Source organism: Triplophysa dalaica, chromosome 22 (assembly GCF_015846415.1).
Source record: "Triplophysa dalaica isolate WHDGS20190420 chromosome 22, ASM1584641v1, whole genome shotgun sequence".
Lineage (NCBI taxonomy): Eukaryota > Metazoa > Chordata > Actinopteri > Cypriniformes > Nemacheilidae > Triplophysa > Triplophysa dalaica.
Genome location: NC_079563.1, coordinates 11,190,325 through 11,216,903, shown reverse-complemented (window position 1 = coordinate 11,216,903; position 26,579 = coordinate 11,190,325). Strand labels below are relative to the sequence as shown.

General features: G+C 37.9%; 2 protein-coding genes across 2 annotated transcripts; one reads left to right on the top strand and one right to left on the bottom strand.

The window, feature by feature from the left end:
• Positions 1–329: 329 nt before the first annotated feature.
• On the bottom strand, positions 330–21,050 carry grm5a (glutamate receptor, metabotropic 5a). The gene is made up of 9 exons (XM_056736855.1): positions 20,984–21,050; positions 19,610–20,343; positions 15,794–16,043; positions 10,491–10,726; positions 9,469–9,715; positions 9,155–9,323; positions 8,689–8,815; positions 5,627–6,566; positions 330–3,852 (listed from the first exon to the last, which is right to left on the bottom strand). The coding sequence occupies exons 2-9, from the start codon at positions 20,283–20,285 to the stop codon at positions 2,973–2,975; spliced, it is 3,525 nt and encodes a 1,174-aa protein (XP_056592833.1). The 5' UTR covers positions 20,286–20,343; positions 20,984–21,050; the 3' UTR covers positions 330–2,972.
• A 1,763-nt stretch (positions 21,051–22,813) lies between these two features.
• Positions 22,814–26,152, top strand: kpna7 (karyopherin alpha 7 (importin alpha 8)). The gene is made up of 10 exons (XM_056736856.1): positions 22,814–23,007; positions 23,072–23,212; positions 23,302–23,387; positions 23,552–23,820; positions 24,394–24,476; positions 24,554–24,817; positions 25,043–25,276; positions 25,517–25,699; positions 25,785–25,931; positions 26,063–26,152. The coding sequence occupies exons 1-10, from the start codon at positions 22,942–22,944 to the stop codon at positions 26,150–26,152; spliced, it is 1,563 nt and encodes a 520-aa protein (XP_056592834.1). The 5' UTR covers positions 22,814–22,941.
• The last annotated feature ends 427 nt before the right edge of the window (positions 26,153–26,579 follow it).

The following is a 26,579-nucleotide window of genomic DNA, read 5'->3' as shown; positions in this document are numbered from 1 at the left end:
ACGGACTGTTAAAACTACTCGCTAATATGGGACATATCACTTTTTAACGAATGCATATTTAAAAAGTGATGGATCTATCTCGTTCTCTCTTGGCTACTATATAGTAAAAGAATAGTAAAAGAGGAGAAAGAAGAAAAGAAAAGAGGGGGTGGAACTGCATTCCACAATCATGGAAACTCTGAAAATGACACAGCCACGCAAACTCTGGCCTTAGTGAAATACTGTGCATTCAAAATGTTCAACCACATTTTGTCATTATCATAATGCATTCACATTACATTATTACCGTATTAAAGAATAATACAGAAAAGAAGGGAAAGACATTGTCATTGAATTCCCTTTTAATAACACTCAAATAAAACTGATATTTTACACACTTCTTAGAAATTAAAAAAGACTTATCACATCGTAAATGAAAGTCCAAACTAACAGAAATATTGCAAGCTACATTCTTCCCAATTTCACAAAGCTTAATCCACTATGACCGTCATATCGAATCAGCACAAATGGTTAGTGGAAAAATACATAACACACATGGCCGAAATCTACATTCTATGAACTTCTTTCCGAAAAGGCAAAAGAGCGAGAAATGCAAAAGACTTTTAGAAAATGTACAAAAGTTCTCCAAAGAACATTAAGCACTTAATTCAGCTAATGGCACTGTTCTGCATGCAAACGTGTGACCTTACAGTACACCAATTCAAGAATATTGCACATTGATTTAAAGAAAAAATGTTTGTTGGGAGTTACAAGATGCGCTTCTAATATAAGCCTGAGCGCCTAAACCTAAATACAAAATCTTATCTTTAATGGGAAAATTTCAGGTTAAATTAACCAAGAGAGTCAAAACTGTAATGCCCGGTGTATAAGAGTCATTAATTATGTCCACAGTGTAAAGCTGACAGGAATTGTTAGGTATTTGGCTCATATCTAAATGGTTTAAAACAAAGGAATGATTTGCAAATTAAAGTTATAGTTCCCTCTCAAAATGAAAATTCTGTCCGAACAACAGCGGTACTATTGACTTGCATTGTTTTTGTGTCCGTACAATAGAAGTGAATGGGTATCGCCATTGTTCGGTAACCAATGTTCTTCAAAATATCTTCTTTTGTGAAATTACAAGAGGGGAACTATCCCTTTAAATAATTTTATGTTAACTTCTTATGCAACCTATGCATATATATTGCTTAAAAAATATTTGTAAAATATTTTCTTATTATCTGTAGTCTGCAGGAGGCATTTATTTTGTCTTCTCTTTAATTGTCAGATTAGAGTGAGTCTTCCCTAAATTAAAGTAATGCTGAGACAGTCTGGACCCAGCTAACAATTTTGGTTCCCAGAACGTTTTTAAGATGTGTTTTTGATATCCAGGAAAGTTTTGCTTACGGAAATAGAACATTAGTTTCTGTTTCCCAGAACGTTACCCTATCGGTAGTCTCGCGTAGCCAGAATCTATCACCGCTTTCTTTGGCGAAGGCAAAGAAAGAGAACATATTACTGACAGGTAAAGCAACCAATCATGTTTCGTTTTGTGTAGCGTCATATTTAGAGGCGTGGAAATGTCCCCGCACTAACAGAACGGTGCACATTCACGAACGTGTCAAAGTGTGAAATTCAACCAATCAGATGTCGACTTCGAACCTGCTGAAGTGTTTCCAGAAAACATGCATACTTTCCAGAAAAGTACTTCTTTTGCATCAGACGTTGCTGAGGCTGAGACTACCCTATCGGTACAGTCCGTATCGGACCATATATTCCCTCAGTTAACTTCCGGTTTGTGTTTGGTTAGTCTCTAGTAATACAATTATTTATATTTAATTAAATTTATATGAATATTAATTTATATTATTATTTTATTGTATAATAATTGTATAAAATAAATGATTTGTTGAATTGTGTTGTATGTTCATTTTATAAAATAAACAATTTGTTGAATGGGTCCTTACGCATTTTTAAACAAACCATATGGTAAGTTGACATCTAGAGGTTGAGCTTGGTATCGGAAATGTTAGAGAGAAGTTTAGTTAAGTAACATTTTTTCTCAGTTTCATTAATTGTAATCACAAATAATCTACAGGCACTATTGTTAATGAATGTGTACCAGAAGTTAAATTGGGGTTACAAAATTGCACATGCGCAGTTACGTTTGTTTATGTTGTTAAGATGAAACCGTCTATAGAACCAAAAAAAATGTTTTATTTCCAAAAAAAACTTTTAGGAACCAAAAACTAACATTCTGGGAACGTTCCGTGTTTGCTGTGTTTAAGATTAGACACCCTCTGGCTGATAAACATTGTTCTTGAAAGACACATTGTCTAAAGTGACAATCTTGTCCTATGTTTATAAATAAACTTTCCCTTATATCCATTTTGTCTGATTTGCTAAGAAAAATATATTTATTTTCATGAGATGTGAAAGTGGCACAACATGCAACCTCTGACCTAATGCAATGAAGAAAATGAGCGATATTAAATCTATGTATTTAAACTAAAGACTCTACTGTCTGTTTGGTCCTACATTCAAACACACTGAGTATGTGAACAACTGTGCAAGATGTTTACTTGCTTATAGGCTAGCTTCAAATGTAAAACATCTTTACATCACCTGGTGCACACTGATGTTATTTTACACACCTGTGTGGACTGACGTCATAGGAATGTTAACGCTTTCAGTCCGCAGACTGATAAACATCGAAAGTGACTGTAAACTAGTCCTCGAGGTCCTCAGCGTGCTCTTAACCTGAAAGCATATCCAGTGCATCCTTAATAATCTGAAAAGCAGTTAAGTGGTGTGCCAGATCTCTCACTTTCCTTATTTTGAGGACGGGCCGGATTCCAAGCACCATAAAATGTCCTCGTTGAGTTTTTCTACATTAATAGCGTACATTTCTTGACATTTACAGTTCAGTTATGCAATCTAAGCAGATGCATGCTTTAAGTAGCTGCCTCTTGGCTGTCTGCTTCCTTCATCTCTCAGAGAGAAGAAGAACTTTGGCTGTAGTGCCTAAGCACCAGCTGGTCGTATATCGGGGAGCAGGGCTCGCACAGCGGCATCTCTGAAGCCGGAGATGTAGGAGACTCGCTAATCGAGTCCACTGAGGAGTCTCTGAATGGGGAAGGGGGTGTCAGGGCGCCCAGGTCATCCAAATCGGTGTTCCTCACCGCACATGAAGTGTGGGTGTCGTAAGTGCTATCGTAAAGACTGGCGGGTGATGCCCTGCTGCTGCCACCTGCTATAATGCCCCCGGCAATGCCAACCGCGGACCGATGGCTGGTGTTCGCTGAAGCCACTACATCAGCGTAGGTGGTGACGGTGGTGGGGTGCGACCTTTCCTGTGGGTGAAGCCTGTATGAGGGTGAACAGGGTCTGGGGACTGGCGGGGCGGAGTTTACCGCCGACCCAGGTGGTGAACCGGGCAGCATCATGCTGTTTAGCTCGCTTATGTTGGCTGTGAACCGACTGACGACGCAGCTTATCTGATCCATGATAGAAGTCTGGGGCGGGCCACCGTGATGCAGGCGCTCGGTCAGGTAGGAGGGTACGTGCACGATCGGCGCACGTTCATCATCGCGGTCTTCCTCCACGTGCCTCTGCGTAGGCTGGCACACGGTGGGGAGAGGAGAAGGTGCACCGGGGCGGTAGGTTACAGGGTAGCGTTGGGTTTTTTGAGGTCCCTCGTATACCAGCTTCAACCCGGAGTCTGGAGGTCGGTCGCAGCCTTTGGAGAAGGGTTTAATAATGGCCGTCTGGTTGGTTTCTTCCTTTTTCTTAATGTGAACAGAGATCCGTTTCCACAAGTTTGGCCGGTAGCCTCTTTCGTTCTGTGCCCAGGTCACACTTTTGCCATTCGAACTGTGGAAAGGAAAGTAAACATGATTAAGTTTGAATATATGCCAGTTTGTGACATCACAGCCTGGGGAAAAGGGACCTGACCACAGTGACCCCACATTAACCGTCTCAGCCCAGCCATTACGACCGCAATTACCTCCCTCATTCAGCACTCGATGTCAAACAGAAAATCTCTAACTCTCGATGCCCCTGAGACCCATCGACCCAAATGCTTGAAACCTTAGAGTTGTTCCAGGAATGATTCACAGGCAGGGTAATTGGTCGAGGCTCTTTTTTCTGCTTTCGAGGGGAATATTGCCTTTTTTTAAGTGTGCTCTAAAATACGTTCAGTTTGGGAGTTGGTTCATTTATGTCTAAATTGGTCTAAACTCATTAATATCCTCAAAAGCAAACTTTTGGCAGAAGTTACTGTGAGATAAACATATTTAATGTGAGCTTTATTTATTTGTTCATCAGGACTAGCTTCTTCTGCATTCAACAGCAGACTGCACATCATTTTATTATAAAGTGGCTAAATACGGATTTTCAGGACTCCCACAGAAAAAAAACGAAACGCAATTTCATGCCTTAATATCCCTTAATGCATTCATTGTGATTCCAATTTAATTTAAAATAAAAAAGCATAAAAGTAATTTTGTACATTTAAATTTTCTGCAGGTTTGAAATTATGGTAAATTTAGGCTTTTAGGGTGTACATGATATTTTGTAGTTTCTGCTTGTGTCTGTAATACCATACAAACATGCTCTACTGACTGCTACAGTACATTAAAAAGCATGCAGTACGCCAGTTTTCTGTATGCATAAAATAACTTTGTCAAAAAGAGCAGTATACAAAAGAGTTTATCAACCCACAATGCAATGTGCTTTACATGACATTCCATTTCCCATGCAGGCAACGTAGAATTAATATCAGATGCAACTTTGAACCAGTTATTATTTTAGTTTTTTAGTTTTATTGACGATTTATCGATATTTAAATTTTTATACTTTTATTTTTTTAAATAAATATAAAATATAAAATATATTTTTGTATTGTATTTTATTGTATTTCCGCTTTCATTTTAGTTGTCATTTGTGAATTTTAGTGCATATTGTAGTTTTATTAATATTTTAAATTGGCTTTTATTTTTAGTTTTCCTGTCAATTTTAGTTAAATTTTTTGGCAATATTGTTATGTGCATTTGTTAATTATCTGTTATTTTTCTATTTATTTTTTATTTAATCCATTTTAGTTTTCATTTAGTTTAGCTTTTATTTTAGTTAAATTGTTGTATTTTTGTATTAGTTTTTTAAATTTTCAGTTTTATAAATCTGGTTATGTGCTTTTGTTATTTTATTATTTATTTGCTATATATGTTTTATTTACTTTTATTTCAATTTAAGTTTTTATTTACCTCATTCATTCATTTTTAATTTTAATTTAGTTTACATTTAGTCATGTAGCAGATGCTTTTATCCAAAGAGAGTTCAGGGAGCAATAAGCGATATGTTTAGGATTTTTTAAGTGATCTTAACACTGATATATTATTGGAATATATTACTTAAATTCAACAAAAAAGTTTGAATAGTTTAAGTAAACAATAATAACCATTTTTTTTACATTTCTGTACAATTTGATCTAACTGAAAAAACAACTACATTCATGTGAAAATGAATCGTGAAACAAAAACCTGTTTCACTGACTTCTAAAATAGTATGCAGTATACAGTATATACTACACAATATTCAAGTAGCAAGCTTGTATGCAATTCTAAATATAGCTTCTCATACTACTAACCTGACAGTCTCTGAGCCAGACGTTCGGCGCCTAAACAAGTTAGCCATGCTGCTGGAGCGGCTAGCCGCCGAGGCAGCTTTCCCGTCACCCACGTGCATCCTCACAACAGTCGACGTGGTGAACGCGCTGCGCACGTTCCTCTCAGGTTTAGCCAGCATTATGTAGACCTTGGGTACGAACATGCAGCAAAGCGCGGTGGTGGCGCTGAGGCTCACAGAGAAACACATGGTGATTATCTTGTAGTTCGAGCCGAAATAAATTGGCACGAAAGCGAGCCAGATAATGCACGTGGTGTACATAGTGAATGCAATGTATTTGGCCTCGTTGAAATTGGCAGGAACGTTTCGGGTCTTAAAGGCGTAGAAGGTGCAGCTGAGGATGAGCAGGCCGTTGTAACCCAATGGCGCCACAACCCCGATCGTGGTGGTATTGCAGATGAGGTGCACCTCCTTTATGGACGGGTAGTCATAGATGACTTGAGGTGGTTCCATGATGAAGAGAGCCACAATGATGCCCAGCTGAATGAAAATGAGGATGAAGGCAATGACCAGCTGGGCGCAAGCGCTCATGAAGCGGGGCTTCTTGGTGCAGATCTTCTTCTTGCTGCCAGCGAGGATGCGAGCGATGCGGTTGGTCTTGGTGACCAGGGCGGAGTAGCTCATGGCAGGTGAGAGTCCGATGCCCAGCCTCTGCAGGTAACAGTAGACCAAGTGTGGTTTGGCGATCAGGCAAAACGTACACAGGTACCCAATGCAGATGCCAGCCAGGATGATGAAGCACAGCTCCCTGCTGGAGGATTTCACCACCGGCGTGTCGTGGAACCTGATGAAAACTAAGGTGACGAATATGGTGGCAAGAAGGCCGAGGCAGGCAAAGACCACAGCGGCAATGGGCTCTGGATCCCCCCACAGAAGAAACTGCACTGGGATGGGTTCACATCCTGGGGAAACATAGATGTGAAAAGAGTTTAATGCAATCACTTCGAGGCTTACAATTATACAACGGAAATATCTATAAGCATTATTTATTATAACTAACCAAGCCGGTAACCTGACATCCATCACTATGCACATTTCAGTAATACTGCCGGCAGAATTACAACTTGATACAAAACAGAGTGAAACTAGCAAACAAAACCATCAGTTCAACCGGGCATTATACATTATGCATCAGATACTGGCATCAACAAGCGCTGATATATTTAGAAAGTGTGATTTGCATAAACAGACAGTAAATAAGGGCTGAATTTGAGTCCCGCTATGGATAGCCTTTAATGAGGTTGATCTCATGAGCATATAGAGGTTTAGATGCTTCTGGTTGAAATGAAAATAGTTTATGCCTTGCCACAAGGACTAAAAAACATTCAGATTCATTCCAATAATATAACAAATAAAATTACATATGAGATCTTTTTATATGATGAAATATTTCTTCTAGAATTCAATGAGATTAAATAGAGCAATTGGAAACTTTTGCATCTCAAATATTTGAAATTAGAAAATGATCGCACAAATGTGTCCAACATTTCTCAACACTTGTGAAAACCCATCTTAAGTAATATTTGGTGATTGACGTTTTCTATATAAAATCTATTATAATGTAAATAATATTCTGTAAAAATTTTTTTTTTTAATATTAAGTGAGCCCATGTTATTTTTTCAAAGATTGAAATAAATGTTTAGGATGCCAACTTTTAGTATTTTTTGTGCAAAAGGAAACACAATTTTAAAAAATGTATATTTTTTTGAATTTAAAATAATACATTTTAGTATTACAATTAATCATATAATCACTTGTAACAATAAACACAATTGTGACTCTGGACCATAAGGGTCATTTGTTTTAATTTACATTTATACATCATCTGAAAGCTAAATAAATAGGATTTTATTTGGCCGATATACAACTATTTGAATACCTGGAATATGAGGGTGCAAGAAAATTTGAATATTGAGAATAGCGCGTTTAAAGTGGTCAATCAGAGGTGCTGTTGCAGGCCGTTGCTAAGAAGAAACAGGTTTGTTTAAATGCTCTCTATTGGCTTACCGCTGTAATGATGTTGAAGAGAGTAGATGAACCCGAAAGCGGAAATTCAAAGCTTTACATATAAACACCAAACTTGAGTGGGTAATACCCAAACAGCAGGCAGCAAAATTTGTTGCCATGTTTCTGGTCACTTTCTGGCCATCAAAAACAACGTGTTGATATATTTAGAGTTATTTTACGAAATGTGTCATAATCAATTTTTTGCATAAGTGAAAATAGAAAAGACCCATACAATGATTTCTTGCTACAAATATACTCATGCTACATATGTTATGATATATGGTTTTGTAGTCCAGGCTCACAAATTACGTGTTTTTGGCTATGACCACTTTGATCCTTACAATCTTAGAATTAGTCAAGTCAAATCAATTTTTATATCTGTATTTATATATCGCTTTTTAATTTAACTTTTACAATTTTCAATTAGAGTAAGACTTTAGCCTAGATTTACAGGTTCACATTTATATAAATAATCTACATTCACGTTCCAGATCCACTCTCTGAACAATAACATTTCCTCTGGGTGGCTTGGCCTTCATTGACTCTTAAACCATCTAGATTACTGACAAGATCTTTGTAAAAACCTGATATATAATGTAAAACTAGTAACTAGCCTGCTATTAAATAGACATTAAGGGTCTGAACAGTAATGAACTCCATGCTGTAAGACTACTGCTTTAGGGCCTGGGCATAACAGCCGTTCTGGAACATTCTTAAGGGACCCCCTGCCAAGTCTCTGTTTTTGGCATTGAATTGCTATGGTCCAGATTCTCAAATGACGCTCTAAAAGATAAGTGGGTCTCCTATGTTATTCCGTGACCCAGATTCAACACACGTATACACCAAGCTCATGAGCTTCTCATCCTGTACGTGTGATATAAGAGAATCAAGGGTAAAAGACAGCTGTTCTTTTGAGGCAATCTCGTGTTCAGAACAGCGTGCTATGGTCAAGCACAGAGACTTCTAGATGAATGAGAACAGAAGAACATTGTGTTTTGAAGGTGAAGGCGGAGTACCTGTCAGGTCGTCGGTAGGCCACGATCCGAGCTCGCATGCACGACAGGTGTATTCGTCAAACACAAACTCGTTCTCTTTACAGGGAGTGCATGTCCAGCAGCAGCTCACCTCACCCTTTCGGATCACCTGAGGAAATCAAAAAAGGTGAAGTTATATAAGCCATTGGTTCTCAAGATGTTTCATTGTGAGGCCCCCTTTTGTACTTTGCGGCCCCCCAAAGAAGTACTTATTATTTTATTTAAACCAAAAACAAACCCAGTTATACAATGTATATGTTTAATAGTTGTCATTTACATTTTAAAACCCATTTATGAAAAATAAAATATTAATATATTAAATGTCTGAGGTTGATTAACCAAATGGATCCCACAGACCCCATCATAAAAATGGTATTATAATACCATTTAAAACAGCCTATATTGTATATGCTGTACATTGACATTAGACAAATTTCGTCTTTCTCACCTTAATCTGAGCTTTCTCACAAGGATCGCTGCACACTGATCTGATGATGGCACTTCTATTTGCCCAAATCTCCTCATCATCCATCTTCAGCCCGCTGTTGTCCCAGCTACCCACGTGGATGTAGCTGTAGTCTTCTTCACTCATCTGCTTAAAGTTCATGATCTCATATCTAGTCAAAACAACATACACACAACAGCACCATTCTAAATCTTCTCAGCTATCAACATGATTTACTCAAACATCCTTTCAAAGATATTGTGTTTTTCGAAGCACATTCTGACTTTTGTTTGTAAGCGAATATAAAAGAGTCCTACCTCCCAGGAGAGTCTCCGTTCTCATCAAACAGCACCAATTCCCCCGAAACTCCGGTGAAGTTTGTCCTCATGAGGAATTCTAAGAGTTTACCTCCATCAATCGGCCGCATGGCGTCACAAAGACCCATGTAACCGGGACACAGAGATTTCTGCATGGCGTGAAGACCGTAAGCCATGGAGTAGATGGCGTTGATCACAAAGCCCATCTTTGTGTCCTGAGCGTACTGGTGTCGCAGCAACTCCTTTTCTGTGAGTTTATGAGGAAACAACAAATAATACACTTTATGCTTTTTCTTAAAGTCACAGTGTTACATTTTTTCAGTATTTAAATATGATGTCCTTTCATAAGTTAATATGCAGAGACGAGTGTTAGCTATTTGTAGTTTACATGCCACAGAATTTATAAAACCAGTATATATTTCAGCTTGCTGGATGAATGGATGGATATACAGCCGCAGAAAAGAGACCGTTGTGAAATTATTTTCAGTATTTATATAGTTCTATTTAAAGGTGTGTTCAGGTAAAATGATTCATTTTTGTTTGAACTTCTAACAATATTTTTCCCAAAATTAAATAAAAAAACAGTTTTAATGTGAACTGGAGTAAAAGGTCAAAATAACCAAAAACATGATCTGAATTTTTTCAGACCTCAAATACTGCACGGAAAACAAATTCATATTCACTTTTAAGCTACAACCGCCGTATTTCTTAATATACTTATGAAAAGTTCAAATTTTATTTTTTATGTGATAACCTTGATTTTTATCAAGTTGTCTTGTCATGTTGTCAATCATTCACATTGAAGTTGGATGACGTTATATCACTCCTCAGGTTTGATTTTGTTCAAATTCAACAAACACTACACTGGAATGACCACATTACATGTAGAAATGATGGTTACATGAGAATTTGGAATGGTCTCTCAATTTTTTCTGCGCCTGTATATAAATGGATGTGTGTATTTTTACAGGTTTAAACCAATAACATAGTTTTGGTAGGGTGTAAAACCGCATTAAACTCACTGGTGCAGGTCTTGTTATATTTGATGCTCTCTTGAGGATGGCCCTTTAGTCGACATTGAAATCGATGCTGCCAGAATTCGGGGAACCAGGGGTTCCGGAAGTTGGTATCTAGCTGCAGGTTCAAATAGTAGTCGTCAAACCATGTGACGTACGCAGACTGTAGCTTGATCGTGATGCCGCCCGCTGCCTCTCTCTGAAAGCCGTCTGTGACATCATAGCGATCTGCCCATCCATCACTGTAAAAATAGAAAGCAAGTGAGAAAATGGTATTTTTTCAACTTTATAACTTCTATTGAGATGACCTAAAAATCCTGAGACAGTCAGGGAGACTCCCTTTCCAAACTGACCCACTTAAAACAAAGCCCACTAGTTGTGACCAGGTAACTCTAGGAATTGGGTCTTCGGGACACAGCCAGACAGTACTGTGACAGAAAGTGGCACAATAAACTTCTCCATGAAATGTATGAGATGTAAGTGCTGGCATGGTTTATTACTACTAGAACAAGATGGTCTAGGACCAGCTAGGAACCAGTTTATTCTGGAATTCCCATCAGGCTGAATGTCTACTTTCTCTCTTTCAAACTCACAAAGAGCTCAATCTGCTGTTCGATCATTTCCCAAACTCACAGCGCTGAACGTTACGCAACTCAGCGGTGTGTGGGAGGTATCACTTTTGTTCTCGTGGTAGGTAAGGAGAGGCTTTCATAACTTGTCCTTGGAGGCAAAAGAAATAGGAGTGAAAGCAGAGAGGGGCATGTTAGCCGAAGCTTGAATCATCTCATGCAATGGAGCCGAACTGCTCAGTAAACCCACACAATGACCCCAGCGGTCAGCTTCCTTCTGCCCACTGATGCTATACAGCAAAACTTAAAAACACAACAAAAATGCCAAAGCAAAAGTCTTTACAGAGATGATCACAGCTTTCAAGAGCACATAAAGGAATCTGTTCCTATTGCGGAACTGGGGTTTTTGTTTTATATGTGTTTTTATTCATAGAAGACCTATATGCTTTTTTAAATAGCATGTATGATTTAAACCTGTGTGGCAAAAATGACGCTCGGAAGGGTTATTGTTTTACACGAGTCTCAATGGATTCAACGTTTCAAAACATTATTTCAATGGTTTGTTTGAATCAACTCAAAAATGTTATATCTTCATTTATATATCTTCAATTATATCTTCAGCTTGGCAACAGTGACTGAAACCCTTGCAGGCTTTTCAGAGCGAATGTATAAATGCTCAAATATTAAATATTGTCAAAATAATTTAATTTCTCACTATACCATTAAGCCTAACAGGCAACTAAAGGTGCATGCAAATTCAAACAAATAAATGTCTCATTCATTTGATATAAGTTAATGCGTTTAGTTGGAATATGCGTTTCGGCTTGAATACACTACAAGATATTTAATACCTGAACAGATTTCTTTAAAAACTAGACATCGTACACTTGCAGAAAGTCACACTGATCAGATCTGCAGACTGGCACAGACTTTCTGCAATAAATCCAGACTAATCTGGGCAGAATCTCATCAAAAGTCTTTCAGTTTTAGCCAAAACATGAACGTTAGGTAATAAAAAATAGATTTTTTTGTTCAGGATTTTGTACAAAAGTTCATGTTAGATTTGAGCTTTAACTAAAATTACTTAACTTTAGTTAACAGTAACATGTGTTGACATTGAGCATTATTGTAAAGTTTTACCAAACAGATGATCTAACCTTTTAGAAAATGTTCGTAACCATTCTGAATAAGAATACAAAATTTTACAACCATCCACGACCTGATTACATTTGAAAGCATAGTATATAATTTCGGAGAATTTAAAGCTTGTTATAAAAAATTTATGCGTTTGATGTTTTCAAATATGTTTTGTAGGTGTTTTATGTTTTGAATTCAACTCAAATCACAGTTTTTATCTGTTTTTGTTTTTTTATTATCCTACAGAGGAATGACACACACATGTGGGAGGCTGCTGTATTAGGGACTGAAAATAATATTCTATTTACACCAACAAATGATGCAAAATGCTGCAGAGTGATTAAATTAGGGTTAATTTTTTCCATCAAATAATGGACCAACTCAAGCACACTTTACTTATAAACATCTAAACAAATAACAAAGCAACACATAAAATCTAACACGAAATAGTCCCCTCACATGGAAATAGTAAATAAATGAAAATCATTAAATTATTTGTCAATGGTGGACTTTATCACACATTCTTTTCTTATATAAATGGTTGTTTATGTACTGTGTAACATTAAATATGAACTTGACTATACAACAATCTAAACATAAGAACACAAAAGGGACAAATTGCATAACGGGTGGGAATGAAATCAACAAAAATCATGATGACTTTTAAACCTTGTTTTTGTAAATAATGTCTCAATACAACTCATCACTTTTGCAGCCGCACAATTGGAACAGACAGACACAATGGCCACATTCTCACTGAACCAAAGAAGAAAAAACGCTTGGCTACCTTTTTCCTGGAGCTAGTGTCTGACACTTTATCAAACAAATATACACACACACTCACTGACACACGTAAACATGGCATCATCTTTTAGCCCTAGGAGGCGGTGCACCCAGAACCGCAGAATCAGGACCGTGGCACCGTTTCTGAAAAAGATCCTCTTCAAATATTCACAAATGTCGTAAGTAAAGAAAACATGTGCCCTCATCACACAGCAAGGCCACGAGTCTGATAAGACTAACCAAAACTGAGATTTTCCAGGTATGATCAATTGATTAAATCTAAACATACAATAAAAGAAAATCTGATCACTTTTGTTATATAGAAAAGAGTAGATTTGACCATATTTTTGTATTTATGGGAGAAAGCAATGATATAAGAAAATAAGAGTAAATAAATAGGCTATAGCAAGTTTTTCAATTTGTGTCGACTATTCCTTTATTTACTGCATTTTATGAAGTAGTACTGTTAGGAACAAACTCGATCAAAATTCAAAACCTCAAAAAGTGATCCTCATGAGAAGAGAACAGAAATATTCACAAGCTCTTGTTCACACTCCCAAACCTCTATATCTTCTAAAGATAGATTTCAAAAACTTTTGTTTGTGTTTTAAAAAAAATTGTCTTTTCAAACACTGAACTCTACAGGCACATATGTATGTTTGTGCGCATTAAAGTCTGCCTGAGATCACAGTTCTTCTGGTTTTAGTAATAATAGACGGATTCGATGTTGGTCAGACCAGATCACTGTGTGGAGGATACCTGCTATTGTGGATGCTCCTGTCATAACTTTGGAATATGGTTGAACCAATGATGCGCATACTTATTCAGATTAGTACCTTACATGGTTATAATCCAACTTGGCCTTGCCCTAGCAAAAAAAGAGATGCTTTTTTGACCAATGATTAATGTACAAATATGGGTCAACCTATCTAGTATAAACTGAGCAGTATAGTCCGAGTCACTTATTTAAGTCTCCCAGCGGTGTCCGAGGCATCATCTCCCTGGAGATCAAAGCTGACATAAGAGATGGTAGACACAGTGTAGTAAAACAGAAACAAATTTGATCTAACAGGTATGTTTGGCAATGAGCGTGTGTTTAATTATCGACCTAAAGAACCTCGGAGCAGAGGAAGAAATTGAAGGGATTATTCTCAGTTAGGCATAATTCATTATTTCCATCCTTAATATCCATAAGCAGTTTATTAATGAAACAGTGAGAACTGAATTGGGGTGAAGATAAAAATAGGTAATTCGGATGTCACATTCTAGGAGATTAAAATGGGAAGAACAATTTCTTACTTCACTTGACACTATAAATAGCATATAGCCATTTTTCAAGATGTCGATGCCAAATACTAAAGAGTCTTGCTTGTATTAAAGAGTCTTAGACTGTTTCTCTTCTGTAACTGCTACATTACGTTTGTAATCTTGTACACAATGACACTGATTCTGTTTGTCATCTAGGAGGAGACCCCTGTTAGGCAAATGTTTAAAAGACAGCTTCAACGTCACAGTATTACAGTAGCATTGTGTCATAACACCTCTCCACTTGATCAATAGAAGAGACATTAGCATAGCGTTGATAAAACTGCTTTTAGTGAATCAGAAGTCACATACCTTAAGTATGGGATGACTGCATTATGATGATGATGATGATGACAACAACTGGTGAACAACAGATGAGCCTTGTCTTGATGTTTTGGGCCATCTTGACTTTCACACAAACACACACACTGATACAGAGTTACAGATGATGTTTAGCACGAGATGTGGATGGACTTTTAAAGGTAAACATGATGATTTCTTTCAGATATTGACTGTCTCTATAGAACTGCTTGAAGCTATTCGACCTGTATGACCATCATATTGGTGGAAAACGCATTAACTGGACATGGGGAAGTTAAGCAGATTCAACGGCGGAGGAGACCGGGGCTAGTTGTCACATGGGTGATAACCACCCGCTCATACATTAAAGGGATAGTTCACCCAAAAATGAAAATTCTGTCATCACCCTCTTGTCATTTCAAACCTGTGTGACTTTATCTCTTCTGCAGAACACAGAAGAAGATTTTTTAAAGAATGTTGGTAACTAAACAGCGGTGGTATGCATTGACTTGTACTGGTTTTGTGTCAATACAATAGAAGTCAATAAGTACCGCGTTGTTCGTTGACCAACATTTTTCTTAATATCTTTTGTTTTGCAGAAGAAAGAAAGTTATACAGCTTGATGAAATGATGACAGCATTTTAATTGTTAGGTAAAATATCCTGTATAATATTAGATGAAAGGTTGAACTGTGTTCTCAGGACCAAGGTATGTTTCATAAACCCACAATATCGGTTGAACAAAACCATAGTTGTGTATGTATATAAAATTTGAATTTATGCTGCTTCATAAATAATACGGTCCATTATAATGGTTTACATTTGCATTTAAGCCTTAAATAGACTATTTAGTCCAAGAATATCACATATAATTACCCCAAATAAAATAGCATGTGTGTATCATATGAACAGTTTCAAATGTACTAAATTTCGAAAAGTTTCACAGGAAATATTCACTGGAGGAAATATGTGGCAACCAGACCCGGTTCTCCCACACTATCTCTCCCAAGTATGCTGCTGAGTTATTTCTGCAGCCAAGAGTTTTATACATGTACAGTAGCTTCTAGCTTTTTTAATACCACCCACACGTCAAGATTTGCTTTCCAAAGAGAGCTTGCCACAGTGCACAGCTCACAGGCATCATTGCATTTACTTTAGTAAGAAAGTTTCTGCCAAGAAAATAGAAATCCTATAATGCAAGTTTTAAATTGCTCACCTGCCAACCAATAGGAACTCCCCGACTAGGCGTCGCCGTCTCATGGCCATGAGGATGCCGCGGACGGTCATGCCCTCGCAGAAGCAGGCCACCACGCGAGCTTTGGGCAGGTGGCTTCTGAGCTTATCGAGAAGTCTGTCAAAACTCTGCTCACCGGCATTGCTGTAGATCTTGTCAGAGTGGGCGATGCAGATACCCTCCTTGGCAGCCATGTCTTTGAAGGCCTCCATCCCGCTCTCACCATAGTTTCCTGAGGATTAAGAGATTTTCTCAGTAAAGTAACATTCAAGTTTTTTCATTAAAGTAATATTTGATTAGGTTTGGAGTTAAACTCTGCTGGACTTGCAGTAGGAGAACTAGATCCCTGGTCTAAATTACATAAAAAAGCATGATTGTAGCTTTGAAAATGTAAATAAAGAATTAATTCTTAATCCTGATCCTGGCGACCCACACCACTGCACATTTTTGTATGTCTCCCTTATCTGACACACTCAGTTCAGGGAACTCTTGGCGAATAGGCTGATGATTTGGGTGTTCAATTAGGGAAAATAACAAAATATGCTGTGGGTCCCCATTACCAAGATTACAAGAATGAAAAAAATGCCATTTGAGCTACTTTTATGCTGCTTTTTGTAATTTTGCCAGACCAATTAAATTTCAGAGGGAAATGATGGACCTAAAATTTTTGGAAAATACAGGATATCCAAATCTTTATGATGCACTAAAAGAAAGGGAGTTATACAAGTTTAGAAAGCAAAATTAAATAGATGGCAAAACTGGCAAGGGTAAAGAGACTTTCCATTTTTGGTGAACTATTCTCTTAAGCCATTTATTTTTCAGTCAACTACTACACTCAAAAATGCATGTTTATATTTAAACAATGGTTGGGTAAAATATGGACAAAACCAAAACCAATTGGGATATAAATTAACTTATGATTGGTTGTTGTTATCAAAACAACCCAGCAATGGTTAATTTATACCCCAATAGTTGGTTTAGTTCATATTTTGCTCAACTGTGGGTTTAAAAAAAATCATTTATAATATATTTTTTTGTTAAATAATTAAATAAAATAAATAACAAATGTATTTATTTAAAATGCATCAATGTTCTGTTCCTTGTTTCCCAAATAACATTCAGCAAGGTATGTAAATATTTCATTTTTTTCTTTTAATTTTTAGACCAATTAATGGAAAGCAGACTTTGATGCCCCTGTTTCACAAGGCGTCAGGGGTAAACTCCCCAATTTACATAAAAATCAGGTCACCTACTTTAGTGTGAGGAATATTCCCGGTCCTCGCACATTTTCCGAGATGCGAATTTGATACAATGACAAAGATGTCTTGATAAGAAGCAAACATAAAGCTTAAAGGGATTCTGTCATCATTTACTCACCTTCGAGTTGTTCCAAATCTGTATAAATGTCTTTGTTCTGATGAACACAGAGAAAGACATTTGGAAGAATGCTTATAACCAGAGAGATTTTGCCCCCCATTGACAACCATGGTAGGAAAAAATACAATGGTAGTTAAATGTGCCCAAGAACTGTTTGCTGTCCTAAGCGTTCCTCCAAATATCTTTCTCTGTGTTCATCAGAACAAAGACATTTATACAGATTTGGAACAACTCGAAGGTGAGTAATTCTCATTTTTGGGTGAAGTATGACTTTAACTTCTACCCAAACACGTCTCACAACACCCTTTTCTCCAAAGTAATATGCATAAGTAATAAGCTAGTATCTAAAGAATGCAGGTTCAAATTCGGCAAAAGGTGATATGTAATCTTGAGAGAAACTGTGTCAAAGAACCTTTCCAATGTGTGTTCACAACAGTATAAAGTTGTACAGTTGTACATTTCTTTATTTTTAAACCCTTCAAGCTTCTCAATTCTGTGAAGTTTTAAAAATGCACTTTCTAATGTTGCACTCCATTCCACCGTGCTGGCTCACTGAATTAATTCTCACGCTTAAGCTGAGGAAAAACTTTCCTGGAACAATCTGTCTCCGCTAAAAGTGGATATGTAATTAAAAATATATTACATTCTCCAGACATTTTGGTGATAAAGAGAGGAAAACAAGGCACATTTTGATAGTAATAAGCAATAACAAGTGTGTTTAAAATTATCTCATGTAAAAAACTGAACAAATTAAGATATTTGATGACCTCACCTCTCTCTCTCCCACAGAGAGACGGATGCTAAAAAGGCTTTAAACTCTGTGTGTACTCAACCAGGAATATTCATTAAACGCCCACACGTGGCAAAAACAGAGCAAAACATGTAAATTACAATCATGATCACCTTTCACATAATGATTTCAGTTTGTTCATGAGGCCAAAAAACTGGCCAAAACAAAAGCACAGTAACACAATACAGTACCTGAGTGTATCTATTTATTATTCCCTTGCTGTGTGAGCTGTATGCAGAGCATCATTGAGTGGGTGTTTTCAAACATCAAAGACACTCTAGAACACCATGAAACAATAGATAGACAAATCGACAGTAAGGAAAATGCTTAATACAATGTCTGGACGTCTGAAAAGAAAATTTTGCATTTGAATGCTCAAGAAGGTGCATTATTCCATTTTTGATTAATTTAATAGTATCTCTTATTAAACGTTAGAGCAAATGAAAAATTAAATTGTTCACTAGGACCTAAAGACATTCTAGACACTCATATAACACTCATAAATATAAAGGTGCTACAAAAAGTTATTTACAGCAATGCCACAGAAGAAACCTTTTTGGCTCCCCAATTATTCAGTCATTTAGTTACATTTACATTTAGCAGAGGCTTAAAGAGAGTTCATATGTCATACATGAGCAATAATAAAATAGACGCAATTTAGACTCAATTATTGAGTCTAAATAACCTTTTTTTTGTGCAGCAGGAAGCAAGCAGGGAGAGGTCGTAGGGACCTCAGGGAAGGCACACGTGTGCCTAAAAAATACTTTTAGTATCTTTGTAAGAAAAGTGTCTGCCAAATGTGTGAATGCCCACACTTTAGAATAACCCATTGCATTTTTTCTGAATCTATAAATCTATAAACAAGATGACAAACCTTTTCCTAAAGCAATACTCTGATAGGTCGAATGACAAACTGTTCATTTAAAAATGTCAAAGAATGTTATAATCTAAATAGAGCTGCAGATCCAGAAATCTGTCTGAGAGTATTTTTAAGCAAACGAATCAACATCGCAGAGCATTTCAAAGCTTTTTGTTCTGTAAGTGGGTGAATACTAGGATAGGTTCCATATATAACTACACGCTGGCAATTAACACCTGTCTGTGAGGTCATCAATCTTCTAGCGAAACAGCTCTGGTTTAGCAATATAGTAAATGATTCTGATACGCTGGTGAGAGCTAATGAACATGTCACTCACATGTACATCAGAGAATCATAGACTACAGTCGAATGTTGTTAAGGCTTCGATTCTTATTGAATAAACTGTCCATGAAATCTTTAGTTGGTGCAAAAATCTCAACTTCATGTGACACATCAAAGATATGAAGTTCTAGAGTTTCTTACAAGATGTGCCATTTCCCTCTGAATGGTAAAGAGATGTTCGGCAAGAAATTACAATCGTGGTCAGATAAAAGTGAACTCGTATTTGTAGCTTTTTAAATATTAGTGTTACCTGTTGGTGCAGAGCTACTTTTTATACTGGAAGACTTTTGTTAAGCATCAGTTCAGGGAACAGCTAAAGTGAATTCAAAGACTTTCTTTCAAAAGAAGAATAAAGCATTTAACAAAACCACTCTACCTATAAAACCATCAAAAGAAGTCCAAAGTTATTTCTTCATCAAAATCACTTTACCTTCAGTGTGAATGGCTGATACGTAGGTCCAGTTGTATTTTTTGACAATGTCCACCATAGCTCTGGCCTGCTGGGCATCGGAGGGCACCACCCTCATGAAGTACTTGTACAAAGATTTATCACTGAGATCCATACTGGTAGCTGAATATGCAATCTGAGGAATGTTGAATAACTGTAGGAGATTTTGAACCTGGATGGCCACAGAGCTGGACCCAGGTCCGATGAGTCCCACAATGGGCTTCTTCCCTTTCAAGGGTGTACTTCCATCTTCAGAGGAGCACTTGGACATGCCCTCCTCCTCCTCTGCCGACACCAGGGTGTCACGGATGAACTCAATGCTCTGCTCCAGAGCCACAGCTGAATGCCAACAGGAGTCTCTGATCTCGCAACCCAGCGTGATGTTGGGTAGGATGTAGGGGTCGGCGTTGATGCGGTCCAGGGTGTGCATCATGGCCTCCACCCGCTGGATACCGTACTGCTCTCGCACGGCTCCGCATTTGCGCTCGTGGACCTTATCGGCCGGAGGTTGATGGTGGACAGAGAAGAGCGCTCCGATGATGATGTCACCGGGAATGTAGGCCAGGACACGCCGCTCGCTGGCCTGGGCCTTCACTGAAACGTCCAATCTTGTAGGTACTCCGAGCAGTACAAACACAAATAAATGAAAAGTCCCCATTTCCTAACCCCTCTCAAATCAGATGAAGTGTCGAATGCAGGTAGGTCCCTCGAGGCATCTGAAAGATATTTCAGAAAAACATTCAGAGCATTATCCCTGGAGATCATCAACCTCCCACTGAATCACAGAGGTGCATATTTGATGAGAGTGAGAAGGATGAGCTGTCGCCAGGGCAACGTCTTATTTTAAAGTGTGAGGATTCTGCTCATTCTCTAAATCTCCATAGGATCAAGAGACAGTAAGCAATTTGTCATCTTTTTTTCATAACTATTGGTATAATTTGTATATATTGGCTATAAGTTAATGTTAACACAACTTTGATGTAATTGATATCAACAACGTTGCGACAACGTTACAGGAATGCATACGTGATGCCTCGTTTGTATTGGAGCTGTCCGTGGTGCTGAAATACAGAACCCGAAATATGATATTAAACTGAAGACTAAAACGAGTCAATGAATCAACGAATAGCAATAAAAACTCTGATATCGATTCACATGGGCGAATAAAGTACACAACCTTTAAAATGAACAGAAACTAGACCGTTATCTCGAGTGATACAGAGTGATTGTGGTGCATTAGATCTCTATTGAAAAAGTGTGAAAGTAAATTCAGCGCACGCTTTATTTTTTTCTCCTGCAAAACGGTTATCGCGATCGATAATTGTAAAACAGCAACAATATAATAATGAAACTTACCGTCTGGTAATCATGTTGGGCCATTTTTCCGCGTTCGTACAGTACAAGCTGTCTCTGGGTGTATGAGAACAGCGAGATGCGCGCGTTCAATTCAGCGTGGGCGTCACGTGACTTCATGGTTATATTTACATCTCGGTCTCCTCAAACACGAGGCACAAATAATATTTTGTACCCCCCACCTATTATCTCTGAAGGCAAAACTCTATGCACAACAAACCCATTTTAAGATTTTATTAAAAACAATGACAAATAAAGTAACGAGGATAAGACTCGCGTAAAAAGTTTAGCCATCAATTATTTATTAATCTGAAACGTGCTTTTTAAATGAACGTTCAGGAGTGTTTTATATTGATATGTAAATTGGTATTTCGTCTTTCCTGCTTAAGATCCATCCACATTCAAAACATTTCATTGTGTGAACGTTTATCCTGAAACATACACACAAACATAAAAAGATAATTTAACTTTAGATTAAATGTAACAAAAAGTAAACGAAAAAAATACCTCAAGAACAAATTATATTGCATTCTCGTGTAAACTGCTTTATAGGTTTTATAGGGTGTGTTTGATTCAAATTCTCGCATTTTTCTCAATTGTACGGGGACAGCGCCACCTGGTTGATATGTAACAGAATACTGCTTCCAGACTTCACTTTCAGTCAGGTTAGGTTTCTAAACACAAGTTATCAGTGCTCTACAAAAGTCATCAAAGCAATCATATGTTTAGAGATGTTTTGAGAGGATGTGAGACTTTTTACCACTTAAGCATTCATTGCCCTTTTCAGACATGATTTTAGGATTTTAGGATCATTAAAATCGTTAACCAGTTTTCAGCAATAATGTGAAACTGTCAAGAAATGGCAATTCAACAGAGCAGAATATTCTTGAATAATTCACGGCTACCTCCCTTCCTTTATACCACAGTAGGAAAAATACTATAAAAGCTATATTTTGAAGAATGTGGGAAAGCAAACAGTTCTGTGGCACTTTTGACTACCACTGTATTTATCCTACTGTGGTAGTCATTGGCCAAGAATTGTTCGGTTACAAGCATTCTTCTCAATATATTTCTGTACAAGTCGCATTCAAGCATAAATAGTGGCCCTGGATCACAAAACCAGTTTTAAGTAGCAGGGGAACATTTTTAGTAACAGCCAAAATACATGTATGGCTCAAAATTGTAGATTTTCATTTATGCCCAAAATCATTAAGATATTAAGTAAAGATCATGTTTAATGAAGATATTTTGTAAATATATCAAAACTTTATTTTTGTGAGTGGATGACCAGTAACAGTGCCTCTTATTACCAACTTCAAAGGCAATTTTCTCAATATTTTGATTCCTTTGCCACCTCAGATTCCAGATATTCAACAGCTATATCTCCACAAGATATTATCATGTCCTAACGACCCATACATCTATAGAAGGCTTAAGTATTCAGCTTTAAAAAGAGGGTGTAAAATGTCGATTTTCGAAAAATTGACCCATAAGACTGGTTTAGTTGTCCAGGGCTCAGAAATCAGTATCGTGCCACACCACAAATGGCCTCTAGATGGCACAACGACACAAATTTAAAGAATCCAATTTTGTATTCGTATTTTGCAAAATGAATGAACAAATGGTTCAGAACAACATTTTAATTAGAATTTAACACTTGGTTTTATGTTATGCTCTACTAAACGATCCAACATCTAGGCGCTTAATGACAACCATGAACAGAGGCGTTCAAGCCTCAAATTAATATCACCTGTTTATAATTGTGCTCATCTATTTAATGCTCTTTGCAAACGGTGTCTCGATATTAAACCTGAGAACTCACGCCTATAGGCGTAGACACATCTGCGGATTATCGGTTTAAGTAGCCTCTCGTTTCTTTGTTGAAGCGTCTTGTTAAAGCTTGTTTACATCTATAACGTTAAGTGTTATCTGCGTTTGGCAAGTGAATCTTAAGTGTCAAAATGCCGACAGAAAATTTGTCTGATAAACGCATGTCTAAGTTTAAAAACAAGGGAAAAGAGCCAACGGTAAGCTGCACATCTGTTTATCTTTTCACTCTCGAGCTCCTCCACGAAATGTCTGTGTTTGCAGAAGATGCGTGACCGCAGGATCGCGGAGTGCGTCGAGCTCCGAAAAGCTCAAAGGGTTGAAAGTATTTTGAAGAAGAGGAATATTTCGATCCATGGAGATGATGAACCTCTGTCACCCGAGTTCAACACTGACAACGAGCAGGTGTTTACCTTTGTGTATATATATATATATATATATTTAACGTTTTTTTTTTCGCAACTTTTCCAACTCGCCCATTTAAATCCATACAGGTAATTTCTGCGACGATTCAAGACATCGTTGCAAATGTGAGCAGTGACTGTTCTGACAAACAAAGACAGGGTTGTCAAGCAGCAAGGTACATCAACCAATCAAAACGTTTATCAAGCTCATCAACTTCCTCTTTTTTTTTTTAATACTTTAGTCCAACCCCAGGGCAATAAAGTACAGTATAACATCAATGCCCTGAATCACTTGGATTTAGCGTCTTCAATATGCATAAATGTGATGTCATCTCTACAGGAAGCTGCTCTCTCGAGAGAGGAATCCTCCTCTGAAGGAGATTGTGGAGGCAGGACTGCTGACTCGCTTTGTGGAGTTTTTGGGGAGGCACGATGACCCCACACTGCAGTTCGAGGCTGCCTGGTCTCTCACTAATGTCGCATCTGGCACCTCCTGGCACACACAGCAGGTGGTTGAACATGGGGCGGTGCCAGCCTTCATCGCCCTGCTGGCTTCACCTATGCTGAACATCAGTGAACAGGCTGTGTGGGCTTTAGGAAACATTGCTGGTGAGATTACTTTTTGTTCTTTAGGGAACTTTTTCTTTGCTCGTCTTTATAATAATACAACATTACTAGGGACAGTTTACCCAAAATTAAAACGCTTACCCTAGAGCCTCTCCAAAGCTCTGCGAGAGTCTGATGCACAACAAAAGATATTTTGAAGAATGCTAGTAATCCCCAACAATTTGACCCCATTTACTTCTATTTTATAGTTGTTTCTCAAAATATTATGTGCTCTACAGAAGTCTCATACAGGTTTTGTATGACACGAGTGTGAAAACACATTTTATTTGTGGGGGAGTTTTAATAAGACATTTGATGTTGAATAAAATATTTTTTTTTTCTATCTAGTTCTAACACATTCTTATTGTTTCCTCTAAAAATACCATCATGCTTGCTGTTAAACGTTACAAGATTACTTTATGTAGCATTGTTTTGGGACTTTTCCATTATTTTAAAGTAATAACATTTACGATAACCAGTAAATCTTTTAGAATTTCAGCAGGAAAAAAAGTTTTGAAGTCAATCGCAAAGCAAACTGGAAAGGACGTTGATTGTAATTTTATTCTTGCCTTATAGGTGATGGTCCGTCATATCGTGATGCCCTGATTGACTGTGGCATCATTCCTGCGTTGTTAGCCCGACTCACGCCAGATGCTCCAGTGAGTTCCTTCTGGAAATGCTTTGCACATGCCTAAACATGACCCTACAGAAAATCTCAAGCGGACTTCTTTTCCAGGTGGGATACCTTCGCAACCTGACGTGGACCCTTTCGAACCTGTGCAGGAATAAGAATCCCTTCCCTCGTTTTAGTGCCGTCCAGCAAATGCTTCCCTCCATCATTCAACTGCTCCATCACGGTGACAAATCCATCTTGTCTGATGCATGCTGGGCAATCTCTTACCTCACCGACGGACCCAATGAGCGGATTGATGTTGTGATTAAGACCGGAATCCTTCCACGGCTGGTTGAGCTCTTGGGGTTTGAGGAACTTTCTGTGGTGGTAAATATAAGTTTTAATGTTATGATCATTGAGCTGGATTGCTGATCACAGAAAAGTGCATTATTGATCTGCTCATGTAATTAGAAATTGCAATTTTTTTGATTTCGCCCATTTAAAAATTATATTTGTTAAATCCATCAGCACTCTAGCCGTCTATTGAGATTAATGCTTTTAAAGTCAGGATTTAGGTGTTCATCTCACCTGTCTCATACTGGTTTACTTTAGACCCCAGCCCTGCGCTCGATTGGGAACATCGTGAGTGGCTCAGACTTGCAGACACAAGCAGCCATTGACGCAGGCGTGCTGAGCGCCCTGCCACAGCTGATGCGACACGCCAAATCCAGCGTTCAAAAGGAAGCTGCTTGGGCTGTGTCCAACATCGCAGCTGGACCCTGCCAACAGATTCAACAACTTATCACATGTGGATTGTTGCCTCCTCTTGTGGATCTCCTAAGGAATGTGAGTGCTAAACCCTAGCTTAGCCTTGAAACTTTATGCCCCCACATAAGTTCTCATACATTAAGGCTTCTATTTGAAAATAAAATGCTAAATCAGGGCAGTTTTAAGGGATGGTTCACCCAAACATGAAAATTCGGTCACTTACTCACCCTCTCGTCATTTCAAACCTGTATGACATTCTTCTGGAGAAGATCTTTTACAGCATGTTGATGGTGGTCTTTTGGTTGCTAATGTTTGCAGGGTGACTTTAAAACCCAGCGAGAGGCCATCTGGGCGGTGACCAACTACACAAGCGGTGGAACTGTTGACCAAGTGGTTAATCTGGTCAAATGTGGTGCGCTAGAGGCCATCTTGGGTTTACTTCAAGTTAAAGACACCAAGACTGTCCTGGTGATCCTTGATGCCATTAATAATATCTTCTTGGTGAGTCACCTGCTTGTTGTGTGGTTTGAAAGACAACAATGTTGCAAGCACTGTGTATTTGAAGAAATAACTTTGCCCTCCACAGGCTGCTGAGAAACTTGGGGAGGTGGAAAAACTCTGTTTGCTGGTGGAGGAAGTGGGTGGGTTGGACCGAATCGAGTTTCTCCAGAACCACGAGAACAACGCTGTATACAGAGCAGCTCAGGCTCTCATCGACAAGTATTTCAGTGAGGTAGGTATTGCTTGGTTTTATTGTTGCAAGTCGTGTAACCACTGCATTCATGCATACCAAATTTTATAAATATTAAGTGATGAACTGTCTGCGGTTACATTTATATCACTTTTTTTGTTTCTTTCACTAAGGATGGTGAGGATCAATGCTTGACCACTGAAGCCACTGACACAAACTTTGTCTTTGGAGCCTCTAATGTTCAGAAGAGATTTGATTTCTGACTTGTTTTAAAATTATTAAATTAAGTAAATAAAATCTATTTTTGCAGTATGTTCTAGTCTTGTTTTTAATGTTTAAAGGGGCAATGCGATTCTAGGGCTTTATTGCCAGGAATGGCTACATCTATAGCCATAGTTAAAAACAAAGTACTTGAATTGAGAAAGTCACTGTTTAGTAACGGATGACATGTTCTCTTGACTGTGCATACTGGGATTTTACAGGAGTTTATGGTTTGCATGTGTGAAGGGACACTGCAGCGGTTATGTAGGAAACTGCATTTGTTCAGGAGAAAAAAAATCAGACATGAACTAATGACTCACTGGTTCAGATGAAGTGCTTAAACATAACTTAAACTCTTAAACTACAACTTTCACTTACACACAATACGTATTACGACGACTTTATTCTCGTAACATTACTACTTTATTC